The 19,808-nt window shown below is 43.7% G+C and overlaps 1 protein-coding gene across 26 annotated transcripts in view; it reads right to left on the reverse strand.

Annotated features, from left to right (window-relative positions):
* The window catches only part of HDAC4 (histone deacetylase 4), a 182,875-nt gene that overhangs the window by 24,625 nt on the left and 138,442 nt on the right, over positions 1-19,808 (reverse strand). For all 26 annotated transcript variants that reach the window (XM_085553661.1, XM_085553651.1, XM_085553659.1 and 23 more), the window contains 4 exons: positions 19,389-19,575; positions 12,647-12,780; positions 7,207-7,327; positions 2,529-2,575 (listed from right to left, as the gene is read on the reverse strand). In XM_085553661.1, the coding sequence (XP_085409787.1) occupies positions 2,529-2,575; positions 7,207-7,327; positions 12,647-12,780; positions 19,389-19,575 (489 nt within the window). The remainder of the gene's footprint in view (positions 1-2,528; positions 2,576-7,206; positions 7,328-12,646; positions 12,781-19,388; positions 19,576-19,808) is intronic.

A 19,808-nucleotide genomic window follows, 5' to 3' on the forward strand; every position in this document is an offset into this window, starting at 1 on the left:
CTGCCAGGGCTGCGTCCCCACAACCTCCTCAGCTTGTAAGTAAAAGACAAAACGAAGACTGATGACTGTTTAAAAGCAAGTCGAGTTCTGCCAACCTGGTGTTCCTGAATAAAGGAGGGTCAAAATACAGCTCTGATGCTCCTAATCCATCAAAGGAGCCATACTGACACCTCACAGCCCGCCAACAGCAGCAGAACCCCCAAGCATTCTTGCTAAGTCAATTTAAGATTATTCAATTATACCATAACAAGCACTCGATCTCTCAGCAGTCTTCACATGCTGAAAATTTCTCAGGCTTGCATCATACTTCCTCTCTCACTGCAGTTCTCCACAACTGATATTTTACCCTGGGCTCAGATGTTTTAAAGTCATTTTATTTCTTCAAAAAAAATATCATACACATCTCAAAAATGTCTCGTCATCCCCTTTGATGCAGAAAATAACTTGTTTTTCATCTGCTACTGAGAGGCGTGCTCTGTGGCCTGACTAAAATCCCACTGTAGGGCTTCTTCCAACGTTTTCCCATAGCAAATCAAACCAAGAGCAATGCGTCTGACAGAGCTGGCATGCTAACAAAGACTGCAGTTTTCCCTGTATTTCTTCAATAAACACGCAACGTGTTGCTAAGCCAGCTTTCTTGACAGATCTCACACTTTGAAGGACAGCAGAAAACAGGATTGAAAGGAGCAGTGTGCAGATCTCCTGCCCCAAAGGAGGGGGGAAGCACTTCAATCCACCCAAGTGCATAGTGCTCAATGTGCTATAGCCCATCGCTGCATGCCGTGGCCTCATTTTCCCCACAGATAAATAGCTGCAGCACACATACTAATCAGAAATGCATCCCAAAAGCAGTGAGGAATCTGCTCTCCTGCAAGCAGAACCTCACAAAGAGCTCGTGCTGCCTTCCAATGGAACCGGGGGAAGGAAAAACAAGCAAAAACAACCACCGTGCGTTGTTTTTTTTCCCCTATGAAAAACCTGACAAGCGCGTTGTTGATGACTGGTAAGTTACTGGTTACACAAAGCTCTTCCTACGTAACTTGAAAGCATCTGTTGGGATGACTGAAACGCTGCAGAGAAGTGGAAAACTCTTTTTTTTCATATTTAAGGCTCAGTGGGGTCCAGCAAGCAGCAAGTAGTATCTTTATCAGCAGCGTATCAGGAATAGCAGCGCCGTGGTGCTTCCCGCCCTGATTTAGGACTTAATGCAACACTTGTGGGACTGTGTTAGGCTCAGGCACTGTCTCTACTTGTTACCATTCAGTCTTCATTTGCAAATGATAATTTTTTTTGCTTTGAATGGCATGCCTGACTGCAGGGCAGGGTAAATCCAAACCTTTTATACTCCAGCCAAAAATTTGTCATGAATTAGGAAGACTGCAGCATATTTACAATACAAAATAAAATATCTCTACGAGCGCTCAGTTGTGGCGGTACGAATAAACGCCGATTCTTCTTCTTTTTTTTTCCTGACGGGATAATTTTCAAAGCAGTGATTTTGCAAAGACTCAGGAAGAAAACAATTTTGTTTCATTTCCATAACAGAATCCAGACCTCCGAATTCAACCTCACGAGCTACAATTATGCATAAGAACTACCGCTGTGAATTTTCAAACACAGTGCCTTTTATTGTCTCTTCTCATTCTTTTTTCCCCCTCCTGCTCTATGAGGGTTTTTCTAGTGTTGCCCTGCACAGAAACCATGGAGCTGAAAGGAAAACTTTCAAGGTTTCAGGCTCCAAACAATAAACCCAAACCTTCAGCACAAGGCACTGGAATGATATTCCCTCTTTTCAGTCTTTGGGGAATAAATGTCTTTTTTTGGGTGTTGTTTTAACTATACGAAATCTTGACAGATGAAAACTAATGTTCTGTGATGGATGGATGAATATTTCAGTCATTTATTTCAGAATTCAGCCTCAAAAAAATGAATGACGCTGAATACCGACAAATGCAATTTAACCCTCAAAGATTACACTGCGAGACTTGTCATTCCAGGACAATACCACAGCCCAGATGCAAACAAATCACTATTAACTGAAACTTCTTAAACATTGTCCTTCAGTATCACTATTTTAATACTAAATCTTCCACCTGCGCTACGAGACAGGCAGCTCTGAAGCACCAACACCAAAGATGAAACACCCAGGAAGCACAAGCAGCTTTCTGCTTTCTGTGCGGTTGTGGCGCACTTTTGGATTCAAAGGCTGCTTTAAAATTCAGTAACCTCTTAGACATTAAACATCACTGCCTGGGAAATGAGGTTTTTTGTCCCCAAAGCCAAAGACGAAACATGCCTATGAATGTCACCCACGCTTCAGTGCTCCAAATAGTTTCAAATCATCGCACTGCTTTTGAAGAAAGGCACGTGAGGCTGTCACTGCAAACCCACACCCCAGGCAGACCCTGTTTATGGAGAACATCTGGTAGCAATTACCCACTTGATGGAATGCAAAGCATCGATTTTTGTTACCGATGGGACTCAGAGAACAAACAGGACATTATTTACACATTAAAGAGAGTACTCACCCCGACACCACCGCAAGGAAGCCTGACAAACATCGACGTTAGAGAACCTGTAGGAAAAAAAACATACATATCCAGTAAGTCAAAAAGTCAAAGTTCACCAGATTGCGGTCCAATTTTATGGCAATGCTGAAATCTTTCTGAGCACAGTAACAGACCACGGTTTTCTTGCAATTTTCAGAAGACACGCAGCCAAGCCCATTATATTACAACGTGCGCATAAACAATATACACACTTGGACATGTTCAAAAGCCTCTCTGACATAAAAGCCTTCTATAAATCACCCATCTTTATGCAACAGTTCTGCACTGTTCCACATTTCAGGCAATCATGCTGCCTATAAATGATTGAGATGCTACCAACGACTGCTCAGCATGTCTGAGGTGAACGTTTTAACCACTTTCAACTGAAAGAGGATGGAAATCTTGAAAACCCTGTAATTATCAGTCATCTGCACAGGCACTAGAGGACTTTTGAGTCTTCATAAAAGATAGGCAGACAAAAAATAAACCGGTGGCAAGCAAACGCAACATGTTTTTAACTGAAAGAGCAAAGCCAACGTTAATAATTTGGGAAAAAATGAAGAAAGCCATCTGCAGAAATAATTCTGTAACTATAATGAGTCTAACATCACTTCCTCAGCTTGTGTAGCAGCAATATTATCCATTGAAAACGTTGCATATTTATAAACCGTGCACTGAGAACTCTCATGTCTCTATTGCTACCCTTTGTACATGTCTTTTATGTGTATCTATGCACAACGGGCAAGCAGGGAGAAGAACATATGCACGTGTGAGCACCATAAAAGATCTACAGTACAGTGCCAGATTCATTTGCCTGATACCTCTTTAAAACTAATGAATGCTAACAGTTAAATAAACTGGGATGAGTTGTTTTTTTTTCCACCAAACCATGTTCTGACTCTGTTCATGCCAATATTGGAAGAAAAAATTCCCTTCAGTGTCAACCAGCATCTTTGCTGAGCATAAATTAGTTGTGAAAGCAGGCACACGTTGCTGAGGACCACGCTAGTGTCAAATGCACTGCAGACACATACACTGTCTCTCAACTGGGAGTGGACTTAGTGCATCTGTATTATCAACCTGAGTGCACAGTGAGACTCACTCTGTTATTAGATCCACATGAAAACTCTTAGCTCATCCTGCTTTAGACCTCCTGTCACATCTTTCACTGCTAATTCACCTATTATTTCAATATTTATCTTCTTGACTACAATTTATGATTGCTATCCTCAAATTAAAAGCAGCCTTATTTGCCTGGATTTAAGCTTGTTCAACAGGTTTCAAAGCTCCACAGTGTCAAATGATAAATGGATTCATATTCTTCATCTTGAGACTTTCAAGGGCTAAAGCAACCTTTCCAGGGGTAGAGTTGTGCAGCCTGCCACCTTCAAGCCCCTCTGATATAACACAGCAAAGATCCCTGATGCCCCAAGGGGGGTCAGCCTCTTCTCCCATGTGACTGGTGATAGGAGAAAAGGGAAGGGCCTTACGCTGTACCAGTGGAGGTACGGGCTGTACACTAGGAAAAATTTCTTCTCAGAAAGAGTGGTGAGGTATTGGAATAGCTTGCTCGAGGAGGTGGTGGAGTCACCATCCCTAGAGGTGTTCCAGAGCCATGGAGCCTGGGGGGCCCACCAGGACCCCCACATCCTTCCTCATAGAGCTCCTCTGCAGCAGGTCATCCCCTAACCTGTAGCGATGTACATGCTTATTCCAGGTGCAATACTCTCCATTCGCTTTTATTAAACCCCATCAGACTCCTCCCTGCTCAACTGTCCAGTATGTCTTGGTCTTGTTGAACAGTAGCACAGCCTTCAGGTTTTGTCAGCCACTCCTCTCAGCTTTGTATCATCAGCAAACTTGCTGAGAGTGGTATGATCTCTACCTCAGATGTGATAGAGTCTTCTTAATGTCTCTGACACATGCCACTGGAAGACAGCAACCCTCTCTGAAGAAGCTATCTAGGCAGCAAACAGAGGCCTCAGTGCCTCCCAGCAAGGAGTCCCCAGTTACTAAGACTTTTTTTTTGGCAGAACTAGTTTTAATATGATTCTTTGGCTGGACCTGTACTACATGCTTACTGCATCCTGGGCTCTGTCTGATATCCAGGCATTCTTTTTGTTTCCAGCCCCAGGGCCTCGTATCTGTTGCTCAGGGAGACCGTGCAGGTAGGAGGAAGATGTCTCCTTCTGCTCCAAGCAATCCTTGTTTTCACCTTTCAGCTTTACAAGTCCTTCCTTCTAGGCTGAGTTTTCTCATACCTTTTCTTGCTTATAGACATATCAAAGGCAAAAAGCTTATACAGAGGCAGTTACCCCATCGCAGTCATATAGGTGTCAAGACACTCAGGTCTTCCAAGCTAACATTTTCATATGTGAGCCTCATGCGAAGCTTTGGTCTCAGACTTCAAACATGCCATACATTTAGCCCACAAATGTATTTATAAGAACCCCATAAAGCTGTTAGGTACATTTAAAAGCCTTTTAAACTTTCAAAAAGAGAGCACAGCTGAAGAAGGGGATGCTTACAGGCTTGTTTACCTATGTGTACAGATACATACACCCTTCTTGGGGGGATTCCCAACACATCAGAAGCTGTTCTCTCTGTTCCAGCCCAGAACTATGGAAGCCAACAGGTTTGCCAACAAGTACTGGTTTCTGGGACCGAATTGCTCTGCTGTGAGCTCAGCTAAGTGCTACTAAAAATCCCTTGCAACTAACAATCTCAATGTTCTCTCTACGTTTTCAGCCTCAAACAGTAATAGAAAAGCTGCTGGGCAATGCTAGGCCACAGCTGTAGCCTCAGCCAAACTCTGGTCTCACCCACAAATAGGTTATTCTTGGAACTGATTTATCAGGAGTACAGCCCTTTGACAACTTAATGTTCTTTGCAAATTACACATAAGTATGCAACTCTTTGTACTGGAATGCCCTCAGGTGTTAGAACTATTTTTATTCACCAGAGGAAACTTAATTTCCTCTATTTTAAAACATGTAACTGAAAGACATGTGGGGTGCACAGCAAACCCACTGAAGTACTCAAGGGTAGAGTTCTCTAAATGGGTTTGTTTCAACCAAAATGTGGGAATCTCAATAAACTTTCTTCCTGCAAACCCACCTGTGGAATTATTGATATGGGTTGTGCCAAGAGTTGAATGGGAATGACCAAGTATTTCGAGAGGACGTGACATCTGAACTAGAAGGAAACACCTACAGTGTTACCCCAGTCCACTCTAAAAATGTATTTACATCTTGCAAGGGGTGTCAAATGATTGACTTTAAGCTGCTTCTGAAGGAGTGAGTGTAGGGTGATCCATAGCTTCTTCCAATCCTACCTGATCCAGGTCGGTGAAGCCAACAGTGCTGAAGGACTGCCTGCATCCTGCCATGAGGAATCCATGGGGACAGGTCATCATCTTCAGCTCTGCTTCATCACCATCAGTCAGAGTGAAGGTGGTGCAAGTGCAGATGAGGAGCCCTCTTAGATTTGCAGGGGAAATTTATACCCTGTTTCTCTGGACTGATGGATACGCCTTACGCAAAGCAGGAGTTTTACACAACCAAGGATATGACATCATAAATTTCTTAAACTGTATATACTAATTGCACTATCATTCAGCCAGAGATGTCTATTTTTCATTTCTCTGGGTTTTAAAGAGATGGGCAACTCAGCTATAAATACAGTGCTAATTACATGTTTAAACAACTGGCTAATAGCTTTCCTCTTCGGGGATCTAATGTACATACTGAATATGTTGCAAAAATCTTTCCAACTCTTTTGCTATGACTACTGCAATGTGCAGGTCATCAAGTTAATCCTCTTTTTATATCATTCAAAGTGAAGCTAATCCCAAAATAAACATTGTAAACTTCTAGATTCCAGAACTGGCTTTTTGCTGATCCCTTCAGAAGAACTTCACAAACTGCCCCTCCAGCCTATTACCTCCTGCTGTGATGAGGAAAAAGCAAAGGGAGAAGAAGATGCTCCATGATGATAAGGTGCCAAAATCAGTGTGAATTGGTTGCTCTGGTTGGAAACAGCTATCTGAACAACCATCCTCTAGATAGTCTGCAAGGAAAAAAAGTCTACATTCTATAGCAGAAGCAGCCCTGCTTCAGGAAGATCCAGTCCCCAGTGAAAGGAATAAACAATCTTGTCCAAAATTAAACAAATGCGGGACTATCTAAGAGGCCCCTGCATCTTTCTTGTGGATTATCCATACAGTCCTGACATCTATTTGTTGATGTCTGTGCAGCTGGTTGGTGCTGCAGATCCAGGTCCTTAGCAGGGTATTCCGGTTCCTATCAGGCAAAGGAGAGCCTTCTAACACACAGAGCAGACTGTGCAAAGATATAACAGACTCTAAATTATCTTTTCTCCTCAGTGAGGTTGGTTTTAGGTTTCGAAGGCATTCAGTCAAGGAAGCTGTAGCTAGCTGAGACTTAGGGATCTACCCAAAGAAAGGAAGATGTATAACTCAAGGCAATGCTGACAGTCGTGGGGGAAAAACTGTCTTGGTAACTGCCTATAGCTGGGGCTGGTGGGAGCACCAAGTGCCCACCTTTCACACCAGTGGGACTAAGGGGTCACCAGAACTGGGGCAGTAGTGTGAATGCTGGGGGTCAGGAAGGGGAGCCCACCCCACAGTGAACAATACCTAGAAGTTTCTTGCTGTCCAGTTTCTGTCTGTTCAGAGGGTTTGTGCCGTACAGCAGCGTATGAGCTTCCGAGTGAACTGTCTGCAGCTCTTCTAGAGTTGCTTTTCTTCCACGAATGCACTGAAAGAGGAAAGAAAAGGAGCGATGAGATCACTGGTTTAATGCTCAGCTCTCATTGTCTTTTGCACTGGGAGCTTGCAACTGCCTCCAAAATGGTGGCGAGGGGAATATGCACAGTCAACAAGTGCTGAGGCTTGAGGTAACGCAAGAGGTGATCGCTGGAGAGAGGGGAAGGAATTACTTTGAAATAGCATTGGTTTTGCTTCAGAAATTTGCATGCACTCATCTCTCCAAAAAAACAAAAAGATAAACAGAATTACTTCACAATACTGTTTTCTTTCTATGTAAGTAGTAGAACAAAAGCAGTCCCTTGTCACCTAGCATGTGCTGCATGGTCTGTGCAGGAAAGTGTCTGCACGCAAATGCCTGCGCACTGCACAGCCCCTGTCACCAGCCCCTCCATGCACCCAGCATGGTCTGCAAAATAAACCTGAGGGAATTGCATCTCTAAACTTCAGCAGAAGCCCTCATCACGTGTTTCAAAGCATGCAGGAAATCCCTTTGTGAAGGCGTTTCAGCCATAAGGCAGCAGAAATCAAAGCACTGCAGGAGTGCTCGTGCGCTCTGGCTCTCGTAATTTTGGCATCTCTGCTCTCCAGTTCCTCTTTCATTTTCTCTGTGCTCTGCTCCACCACCTAGCATTTCCTGGGGTTAATGATGAGGCAAAAATATACCATCCCATTAAAGAGGCAATAATCACAAAAATGCTAGACCCAGAAGGGATGGAAATATCTGGCAAATCCCCCTTGAGCTTTCATCCTGTCTTCCTTTTTTGTTCATGGTAAGCCTCTCTCAGTTACCCTTAGAGGCTTTTACAGCTTCCCTTTTGCCCACATGCCAATTCCTTCCCTTTGAACGAGACGTACTGACCCATTTTCAGCTGCTACATTTAGTGGACAGACAGAAATAGTTGGTTGTATTTCTTGGCATCCTGTGGATGCACAAGAACAGCCGCCCGCTGCAATAAGGTGCCAGCTCCTCTGTGGATGTTCCTGGTTAACAAAGGTGGCCCTACAAGCCCATCGAAAGTCTGTGCTCTGCATCAGGGTGTGGGGACCTCCCTCCCTCATAGCAGTATGAATGGAATGGAAGCTGTGACGATGGAGAAGTTTCTTATGTGCTTCCAGTGAAATGCATGTGAGGAAAAAGTTGCTTCTTATTGAAACAGGCAATGGCATAGCAAATATTAACTGACTGCCCAGGACTGTGCCTGGGATGCTTTTGCACCATTCTTACCTCTCACTTCACACACCAATATCTTCATCCTTAGTTCTAATGCAAAGATACCCAGAAAATGAACTCAGTCCCCACCCAGACTAAAGAAGGAACAAAACATTCCTCAGATATGGATGATGGGTTTTCCAAACCTATCACAACATGTCATTCAGTGTGCTGTCCATGCTCCAAATCTGAGCAGTTCTTCAAGAGCTCTTAACCTGATACTTGTTTAGTCAGAGCACTCTGTAGTGCTTAGGATGAGAAGAAATGGTTTTGCCAGAGGAGTTTTCAATTGGTTATTCACTGAGTGGGTGCTCAGGCATTGGAAAGGGCTGCACAGGAAGACTTCCATCCCTTGAAGTGTTTAAGAGATGTGTGTGTGTGGTGCTTAGGGTCATGGGTTAGTGGTAGACTCAGCATTTGGGGATGGCTGGACTTGAGGTCTTAAGGGTCTTTCCCAACCTGAATGATTCTATCCAGCTTCTCACTCTGCATTAACACCCCTATAGCCTAGCCCACTTCCTGGCTGTCAGAACTCAGGAGTTGGCTTCTTAACCCTAATGGAACTCTTTATCCACTTCCTTTGTGCCTTCTTCTGCACAGAACTTGACCTTCACAATGTCTCTCATGCTGCTTGGTGCTTCCTTCTATTTCTTCACACCTAGTTTTCTCTCATTTCAAACCCCAAAATGCTACTCTCTTGGTTCACATTTTATACACCCTTTCACCCAACGATGTTTCAATAGGAAAGGACATAAAACTTGAGGGACAGCGACCCAGATCTTGTCCTACCTACACCCCTCCCTCTGTGCAACATGAAGCCATGAAATAGCAACAAAGCCACCAGCACTGCCTTAGTGCAATGAGAAATTTTTGGTGCAAGGCTGATGCCCAGCAGTTCTGCAGTGTCAGAGCAGCGACTGATCGTGCCTTCAAGCCAAGCATGAGCATCATGCATTGTCAGGAGCTCTGTGTGAATCTCTGTTCCAGCAGATGGCCCAGCCCAAGCTCTATTTTTCCACGTCTGTCCTCTGCAGCTCTAATTAACCCGAGGGCTTCAGCCAGCAGTGCTCATAGTCTGAACAGCACAGGATTGATGCCAAGATGTGCCTGGAGACAGACTCAGGAACTAACTCTTCTCAATCCTGGTCAGGCAGTCGGAGGGTTTGTTTATGTCCAAAACACACAACAAAACCTACTGATTTCCTGTGCTTCTGATGAAGGCTGGGAGGATTACGCTATACAGCAATTGTGGGTTTTCATTTGAGGGAGAGCCTATTTTATTGCGATTGCTTCAATTAGTATAATTGTTGCTTTTAAATTCCAAACATATACCAGAGTAATTGCCGTATTTTATTAAGCTAACTTAATTAAACAAGCCATGCTCCAAACCACGGATGTCATTAAGCTTGGACAACTTCTTCCACTCCAAAGGGTCATCATGAAACTCATGCAAACCTGTTGGACCTTTTACCCATCACACTTCAAATGTGCTGCACATCTTCCCCTCAGCTGGATGTAAAATGGTTTTTGGACAGCTTCAGCAAATACATATCTGTTTCACTGCTGAAAAATGAGGGGAGTGGGTGGGCGGGAAGTGCTCTGCTTTTTCTGTTCTAAAAATATTCATGCCCCTTCTGGATCCTTTCTATTGCCTGCAAGAGAAATGACAGGAACTCGGCGCTTGGCGGGTTGTGCAGGAGCTTCCTGGGTTGCTCGATGAAAATGGGTTTTCACATATCTGAAATATCAAAGCATGCATTTCTTTTTTTGTTTTGCATGCATAAAGAAATATTTATCTGTGAGCCCTTTTCTGGCACCAGGCACGTGCACAACAGAGCCACCAAAAGAACATTTCCAGGAGACAGACACAGAGACCAAGTGGGGACCAAGTGTTGAGCTGCTTCTGGAAGAGGAATGAGGGTCCCAACGGAGCTGTGTGGTCCCATACATGGCACATAGGATTATTTGCTATGTAGGGTGCTGTTTTAATCCATTTCTATCTAACACTTTGCTGCTCACAGAATCAGACTACACCCACAACCAAGACCACAGCAAAGGGCTGCTCAGGAAGCAAAAGGAAACACAAGAATAAGGAAACTTTGATTTTCAAATTGTCCTTTTATAAACACAAGTTGTAATAAATGGATTAGCTACATAATCACAAATAGCTTTCTCAACAGGCCTTTGGGCTTATTTATCTGGCTCATAACTGTCTGTGGCACAGGACAACATACCTGCAACTGCGGGTGTAAGTGCACACAGAACTGTCACCAACACTGGCTAAAATATAACACAATAAAAGAGGAGCTGAGGAAAAAAGGCATGCAAACACCACCTAGCAAACTGCTGATTGCCATGACCCTGCTGTTGCTGATGACTTGCTGCAGTTGCCACAAACCTAGAACTAGGACAAGGAATGACCAAATGGCTTTGCAACATGGAAATGTAATACTTTGGTCAAGGACAACAGAAGGTGAATGAGTGTCTGCAGCTGCAGGAAAAATCCTATCAAGTGCAGAACAGCAAAGCAAGCTGGGAGGGAGGAGATGGAGAGAGAGGGAAAGGCTGTGCACACACAGCCTGGGTAAAGAACAAATTTGAATGTGGAGGAGTAGGGGACAGTGGGTATAAAGGAATGGGGAAGAAAAGTGGGGCTGGGTATCCAGAAAGGGCAGGTCAGGTCTGTAGGAAAGGCAGCAGGAAGCTAGCATTACATATCTAATGCTTTTGGTAAAGGGAAGAGTCAAGATGAAGCTGATTTTCACCAGTGGTCATAAGGGAATCACAGGTGGAAAGCAGGTGAGCATCAAAACCAGCTCCTACTGCAAGACCAATCTGAAGGAACTTGAGGAAAACAACAGTGGCTTGGGATCACACAATGAGCAACTTCACATATTACAGAACTGTAGGAGACAAGGCAACTACCACAGTGTGAATTAAATATGACTTCTAACCAGAGGAGCTACACAGCAGTGAGGTGCTTTATTTTATTAGAGACAGTAATCTCTGAATTCAACGACATGGGTCTCCATAGCCTGAAACAGTTCTGAAGTTCTCCCTTACTCAGCTGAAGGATAAATAAGCTTATGATGGGGGAGCTTTATCTAATGGCAATGCTGCCACCACGTGGATGTATTTCCTGACTGCTCAGAAAATCCTTCTAGACAGATGCTGACATAACTCATATTTACAGCGTGATTCAAACCCCTCGGATGCTCAGAGAAATGATGAACAAACAGTGTTAATTTATCATCATCACTACTGGCTATGAATAATAATTACTAAACACTAGGCTTTTTGTTTTAGCAACTTTTCACATAGTTTGCTTTGCTCTTAAGACATGCATGTCCAAGAAAATTAATTTAACCACCCGTGAGGGAACAAGATTCAGTTGCATCCACCTACCCTCATTCTTTTCAGTGTTTTCACTGTAGGCTGATCATTAATCATCAGAGAATACTAAAAACAAAGTTATGAAACCTCTGAGAAATAAACTTTTTGCTCCCCAGCTTCTGTTATGATTGGAACAATATGAGATGACATGGTCACTTCATATTCTGCTCTTATATTTGGCCATTTCGAAATCTAACAGTTGATAAGGACTTCCAGGTAACAGGGAATAGGGCTGAGAACTGCATGAGCAGCTTCAGTGCAAACTCTACAGATCACATCGGGCAAGAGCCTTCTCCAGCATCTCACAAAATGTTAACAGTCATTGCAATGCAACAAAATCAGACAGCTAGAAAAGCACTGCTGACAAGCAAACACACAAGCATAAACAGCCATCTAGGTATGGATTAAATTTAAGCCACATATGGCAAAACATTGCCAACAACTGGTGCTATAAAACGATAAAGCCAGAATGCAGTATAAAGTTTGCACATCCAGGTAGCAATCAGCAGTCCGAGCTGCGGGTTCGGTACACACACACACACACACACACACACACACACACACACACACACACACACTCTACCTTCCAAACCAGAACCTGACCCCTGATGTTGCTCATAATCCACCAGTGCAACCCGCCAGGAAAACCAGGTGCTCTCTCACCCAGGCCCACCACCCTGCCCCCCTTGCTGGTGCTTGTTTTACCTCGCACTTGCCACGGAGACCTGTCTCCTGCAGCCGGGACCAGATGCTCTGGATCCTCCCCGCATGCTCCGGGTGGCTGTTTGTGTTTCCACAGGTACACTGATGTTTCAGCATCAAGGTGTCATAGACAAGGCCTGCAGCAGAAGTTACAGAATTACTCTAAGTGAATGAAACTATTTTGCCAGATATATGGAAGAAAAAAAAAACTTTTTTTTCCCCCTTTTGGTCTACAGCACTTTGCATTCACCTGAATACTCACACGTCTCACCAGGAGCCACAGAGCTCTAAGGGATGACAGTCCAAGGTGCCAGAAAAGGAGATGGGCAGCTGCTTTGAAACAGAATCAAGCCTGCAGCAATCCCCTCCTTTAGAAATCTCAACAGATACGGAAAAGAAATGAGTCACCATCATCACTTCAGGTTGTGAGAGTGACAGAAGGAGGTGACAGCTGACAGCATCCATATGAGTGCAGAGTGCCAGAGCTGGAACACAATTTAGAAGGGGGTTGACTTACAACTCATCCACTGGGTACTTTAATAATTGCTGCTAAAATGACTCTAGGGTTTGGGATTAAAAACAAGAAGGAAGAAGTCATTAGCAGGCACTATGTTTCATAACACAAGTAAGTGCTGAAGTCTTTGCATCAACGTTATTTGACAACACACTAATTAAGACTGTTAGAACACACTTGGGCATAATTATTCAGCACAATATGCAGGTATTTAGCTAAATCCCCTTTGCACTGCAACTATTTACGGCATGACAGCAGCGTGGGAGACTGCTTCATGCTCTGGAGCTGCCCGGGCACAGTTTTGGAACAGGAGCTGCAATTTCACTGCCAGTGTTTCACAGAACAAAGCCAGCAGTTCTTTCATAGCTATGCACTCCCGGTGACACAACATTTTTCTTCCCTTATGCAAAGAGACACAGTGAAATGCTCCAATCTACCCTTCCCTTCAGCCGGGCATTGATCCTCCTAAATCCCACTGGAACGTGCCTATGCTGGGCCCAGCAGCGCCAAGGCAGATTGCAAGGCCTACCTGAGCCATCCTCAGGTGAGCAGCTGAAGTACTGATAAACAGCAAAATCTGCAGCTGCAAGGAGTTCAAAGAGGCCTCTGAGTACACATGGAGCATGAAACTCCAGCTAGCAGGCCTGACCGGAGCAGGAACTGCACCTTCTGACTGAGTGCAGGCATGTTCTGCCATTGCAAAACTTGGCCTTCCCCTCTGAGGCAAACTCTGGCGCTGACACTCAGCTATTGTGCTTCAGGGAAGGTACCTGGCAGCTCCTTGCTTGGCTGTAGGTGAGTGCAAAGGGAAAACAACACGAGCCATCCAGTTCTAGGAAATGAACAGAGTGCTGGTGAATTGATGGGCTCTGGGTTAGCCAAAGTTCAGCTAAATAAGTTTGTGCTGCAGTGCTCTGTAAAGGGCTCCCCTGTTTGATTCATCATCTAACACCATCAGGAGCTGCTGGGCTAAGCCAAGCACTGCAATGCCGTCAGAGGAGAAAGTGAAGACCAATAGTAAGGCTAAATGTCCTTGAAACCCCTCCAGTTTATTTAGACCACTGTGAGGTCTGTAACTGCTTAATTCATTAATTAATGAAGTCATCTTCAGGGGCTGTCAGGCACTTTGACCAAGTATCTGCTATCCAAAAGGCCTCCATGTAGGCATCTTCCAAGATCACATGAGTCTACAGTGGGTTTGGGTAAAGTGCTGATACTAGACAAATGAAAGCAGTTCTGTCATCTCTGGCTTCCAGACACATCTACAGGGACTTCGACTGCATGTTACACATTCAAAGCAAAAGAGTGTATGTGTATATATTAAACATACATATTCAGGCTCAACGAACCTTGAGTTTAAGCAAAAAGAAGCATGAGCAGCAAGTAATTTGCTACTGACTTGCCTGTGTACACCCCTGACTCACTCAGAGCAGAATCATCCTGCTGTTGGGGTCAGCGGCACCAGGATGGCAACTTCTCAAGGCACTGACATGTGGATTTCCTTGCCAGAGACAGGCTGTACTGCAGCACAGCAGGAATACACTGAGCCACTGCTCAGCTACTGGTAAATGACAGAACAACAAGTCCAAGTGGAATCCTCCACTAGAGATGTTCTTTCTAACACTGCTCAAAGCATAACTTGTTACAGAGCAAGTGAATGTGGGGATTTGCTATCAGCTCGAAAGCTTTAAAGTCAACTGTTTAGAACAAGAAATAGGCAAAAATATTGTCATGTGTAATCAAGAGTTTCTACTACTAATGACTTGTTGGAAAAACAAATAAAAAAATACCAAAGCAAATCATTCCAGTAGTGAGGACAGCACAAAGAGAAGCCTGAAACTATACACAAAAAGACAGAACAAGTGGGGCATTCTGTGGATGGCCAAAGAAAAGGGCAAGAGGAAAGCATGCTGCATGGAGAACAGGTGAGAAAGTGCACCATGATTCCACTCATATAAATTGAGAAAGTAAGACATGATACAGGAACATGCAGAACTAGAAGCTGGAAAGGACATTCTATCCTGTAGCTAAGCCTGAGGCTAATTCAGTATCACACCCTTAGAATCTGATGAAGAATCAAGCATTTCCAAGCAGTTACAAGTAGTTTTTTAAGCAGTTTTTGTTTGCCTCCTGGGCTTCCAGATGGCTGTTCTGGCAAATCTTTTTGCTTCTTGGGAACTGGTCACAACCAGACAGGGCATTATACTGACTTCACTGCACATTTGGAGAGGGGGTCCAGTGCTATTTAAATTCTAAGTATAAGAATAAGCAATTTGTGTTTCTTTTTAAAGGCATCTTTCCCAAGTTCCTAAGCTCTAAATAGTAACTCCTGTAATACCATCAGGATGTAACCCTAGCTATGCAATCAAAGCAATGTCTAGCCAGATCAGCAGCTTATGTCTTGTTCCCTGTTTTGTGCCTGGGTAACACTGGCAGGGCAGAATCCAACACAGATCAAACCATTGATAAAACCTAATGAAAATCCACATTTTTGCATTGATCTTACACTCTTCTAAGTCACTCTCCTGGCTTCCTCCAGAGCAGCAGAGTTGTGAGTGGCCTCCCAGGTTATTTTGGAGAAGCCTGGTGAACCAGGCAGGGGCATTTACTAGCTCACCTTACTTGGTGCCACAGTGATGAGAGCAAACAAAGTACCCATGGGCTTGATCCCCAGACACACAAACCAGCACCTCTTCATCCACATCTGCAAATGCAGGTGTGTTTTAACATCCACGTGTACATCTAAAATGGATTTTACTAACCGGGCCTATTAAATACGAGATAGAAAAAGGAGTTCAAGGAAAAGGTTTTGGAAAACATGGTGGTAGGATGCTTACTCATCTCTATTTCTGAAGTTAATGGGAACTGCAGCACTACAGCAGAGTTTATATAGTTTGGATGAGCTATAAAGTTTCTCCAAAGATTCACTGATAGCACCAGAGTCAGTCTCCTCACAGTGGAGAGAAGGGAAATGTTCCAGGTTACTTATAGTGGCTGCGGACACTCAGATGAAGACATATACACAAAGGAAAACTTGGTAATTTAAGCTTAAAACATTGAATTACATTGGCTGTTATGAGTTAAGGGAAGTGATGTTGGAAGCAATGCTCTTTCAGACATGACAGCCATTTTTAAAGGTCAGCACTACAGTACCAACTTGCCTTCCCTGGCAGAACAAACATACGGTTTGAGGTTCAGATAATTATATCACACTGCTCAGAAGAGAATAAATGCCTTCATCAGAAATGAAAAGTACTTTAAAGCAGAACATCAGAATAATTTGTGGTACCGTTTTCACAGGAGATCAGAGACTGGATAATTGGAGCTATGCAAACTAATGGCCCAAGCCTTATTGAAGTGTGTAGAACACTGCACGCAGAAGTACTCATTAAAATCAGGGGTACTACCCATGCTAGTGAGGGCAAGTTCAACAACTAACTTGCTTTTCATATTCTGCTATGAAGGAAAATCTAATGTCATGCTTCAGGACACAAAACGAACTGCTTGAAGAAGTCAGGGAGGGCACTGTTTTCACTTTCATGTGTACATCATGTCTGAGCAGTACATCATGCTGCTGTTTTTCTTTACCTTTGAAGTCTCAGGTACTACCCACTGACAGGGACAGGAAAGCAAATTACATATCAAAAACAGAATTACAAGCTATCTGGTCCTAATTCTGCCCAGAGAAAGCATTAGCTCTTTCTATACAGTATTCTGAATGCAGAAGAGATGAACTATCTCTTCGTTGGACAATAAGTGATCTGTAGGAGCCACATTTGTGTCTAGAGTAACCTTCCTGGCTTCATTAAGGCCACTGAATGAGGCTTGTTTTTACACCCCTCTCACCAAGTGATCACAAGTATTCAAATCTACACTTCTCCAAAATCCAAAGCACATAATTGTGTTAGAATCAGTCTCTAAAGCAGCCACTTATCAAACAGATGGGTTCTCCAATGAAAAAGAAGCCTGATGCACTTCAGCATCGCTTGCTTTGAAAAATCCCCAAGGCTTTCATTTCCTGCCTTTCAAATAAAAGTTCAATCCCAGCGATTAAGCTTTAGTATCCACCTCCAAAAACAGTCACTGATAGACTACAGACTACAGACTGCTTCAGGAAAACAGAACCGGCCTCAGCAGTGCACACATGCTTGACATTTGAGATATCTGCCTTTCCTTTCTGTGCTGGCATGCTCAGAGTACTAGGCTCTTTTTTTTCCTGCCACTGTAAGCAAATACCGCTGGTTAATTAAACGAGCCCTTTGCCTGGGTAAGAATGCATGTGGGGAATACAGTAACTCTGCTTGTCTGAAAGATCCCTCCTTCGGAATTAAAAAGGGAAGGAAACAAGAGATTTCCAGCCTGAGTGTGGGGAGGGCTTCCAGTTTACTAATGCCAGCAAGTGCCAAGAACCACCTTCACTCTTGGCATCAATTAATTGTGCTTTTCCTCCTCCATCCATCTATCGTAAGTGAAGAGATGTGCATCAGATGCAAGGCAGTGGAAAAATCAAGGCCTTGGAGTCTGGATAAATGCCATAAAAAGGAAGTTTAACTATACATTGTTCATGTCCTCGCCACTGGTTTAAATACATGTACAACACTACATAAAAGCAATGCAGGCTCTTACTGTAGGCTGTAACTTTCCGTACAAGGAAAACAAATCATAACAGTCTCCATCCAATGCAGCACCCTTCTCCAGATCCGTATTCTTACTGTTACATTCTCATGTAATTTAAATTAAATTCAGAGGCACATATCTGAGTGAAACATACATCCTCTGGTGGGAAATATTACTGTATACTCAGTCTTGTGCATGATTGACAAGGCAACTACAGTACTGGAGGAGAAGGGAAGAGAGAGAAGTAGAATAATCTCTTACTGTAGGGCCGTGCTTCCATTTGTTTTCAAAGCAGCAAGGTTTGGGTCTAAGAGTGTTAGATGCTCAAGTTTCATCTTGGTTTGACTGTGAGCTGGAGGATTACCCTTCTTTATGCTCTTGGTAAAAGCCAAAAGCTAGAATAATCTTGGTGCTGTAACTGGCTACACTGGAAACATAGTCTTGTTAAAACTCAAAGCTTAAATATTAGCAGCAGATGGAGACTTGAAAGCTTGATTTGCAAAAGTTAGATACTACCTGGTCTTCTAGAGAGCTGATTGCAAATGCTGCCCACCCAGCAATTAACAGCTACAGAACAAAGTCACCTTTAATGCATCACTATCAGCATACCATCAGTATCTAATTCACAGTGCTGATCTTAACGATGGAACAAAGAGTGGGTTAAATAAGATTAAATGGATAAATAATGAGTTGCCCTTACTGAAGCATGTTTTTCTCCTTCCCTCAGGGCGTATTATCACGTGGCAAAATGTTCATTCACAAAATAAGAGCTTGACATGCTGGGAAGAAGGCAGAACCTTCAAAATAAGGTCACCTAATTACCTAACGTGGACCCCCAACAAATTGCACATGATTTACTTTTATCTCTTATGAACAGACAGAATAGATTTTGATGGGAAAAAAGGCACTCGTAAGCCCTCCCTGATTTACATCTCAAATTTTTCTGGGGAGACTAACAGCTTCTTTTTTGCATTTCGGATTCTTGTGAGACAAGTACAGAATTGCACTCGTCATTTTTGTTTGGAGATGAAGACCGAACAGTTATGAAAACGCTCTTCATTCTGTTTCTCCACAGTGACATCTTGGATTGACCAACTCAACCTCACTTCTCCTAACCCACAGGCACAGACTCCCAGGCAGAGTGCTGTGGAAGGAGGGGTAGTCTGGCACAAAGCCTGAACTGGATAACTTATGGCATGAGATTACGCAGGGACTGGAGAAGGTGCAGAAAATACAGCTGACAGATACTGCATTTGGCACGCCGTCCTTTTTCAATAACACTGCATCTCTCCTCCTTGCATCTAAATCAGCCTTGTCACAGTGTATGGCTTGTCCTCTATTTTTTTGGAGATACATAATTAAAGTACTATGCTATATTTCTATTGATTTTTGCAGACTATTTTCTGTCTGGACTACAGGGTGTCTGTCCCTCAAGGTCCCTTAGGATGACCAATCACATCCTCAAAGACAACAGGATATTATGGAGCCCACAGACAGCTGAGACTCAGCCCTTAGACAGACGGCCTTGCAGGGACATGGGGCAGAAAAACACAACGTGAAGCAGAACAGCAATCAAAGCCCCACTGATTGGTTTCCAGTGCCCTCCAACATTACCTGTAGTGAACCTTGGCTTAGTGGGTGGCTCCTGTACGGACATAGGGAAGGTAGCCGAGGCGGGTGAGGACTGTGCACGGGACAGGGGCCGATGGCCTCCAAAGGAGACGGGCATGCCAGCTGCCTCCAGCGATGCCTGGTAGTTTCTCAGCTGGTGAATGCGCTGCTGCTCCAACAGGAGGGCTTGCTGTGGGGAAGAGAAGCAGGTAGCTACCAAAGGTAGCCTCACAAAAGGTCCGGCATCGGCAGCATGACTCACATCATGTTTATTTATTCTTACTAGAGAAATGAGGCCTACATGTGATTGCATAAATCTAGGAAATTGCTTTGCACAAGCACGGTTGGCAGTGGTATCAACCCCTCAAGGCAGCATCGTTATGAAGACAGTGCTCCTCAATTTGGGACTGGAGATGTCTCTGA

Source organism: Coturnix japonica, chromosome 7 (assembly GCF_054131305.1).
Source record: "Coturnix japonica strain WE chromosome 7, WE-NBRP24, whole genome shotgun sequence".
NCBI classification, from domain to species: domain Eukaryota; kingdom Metazoa; phylum Chordata; class Aves; order Galliformes; family Phasianidae; genus Coturnix; species Coturnix japonica.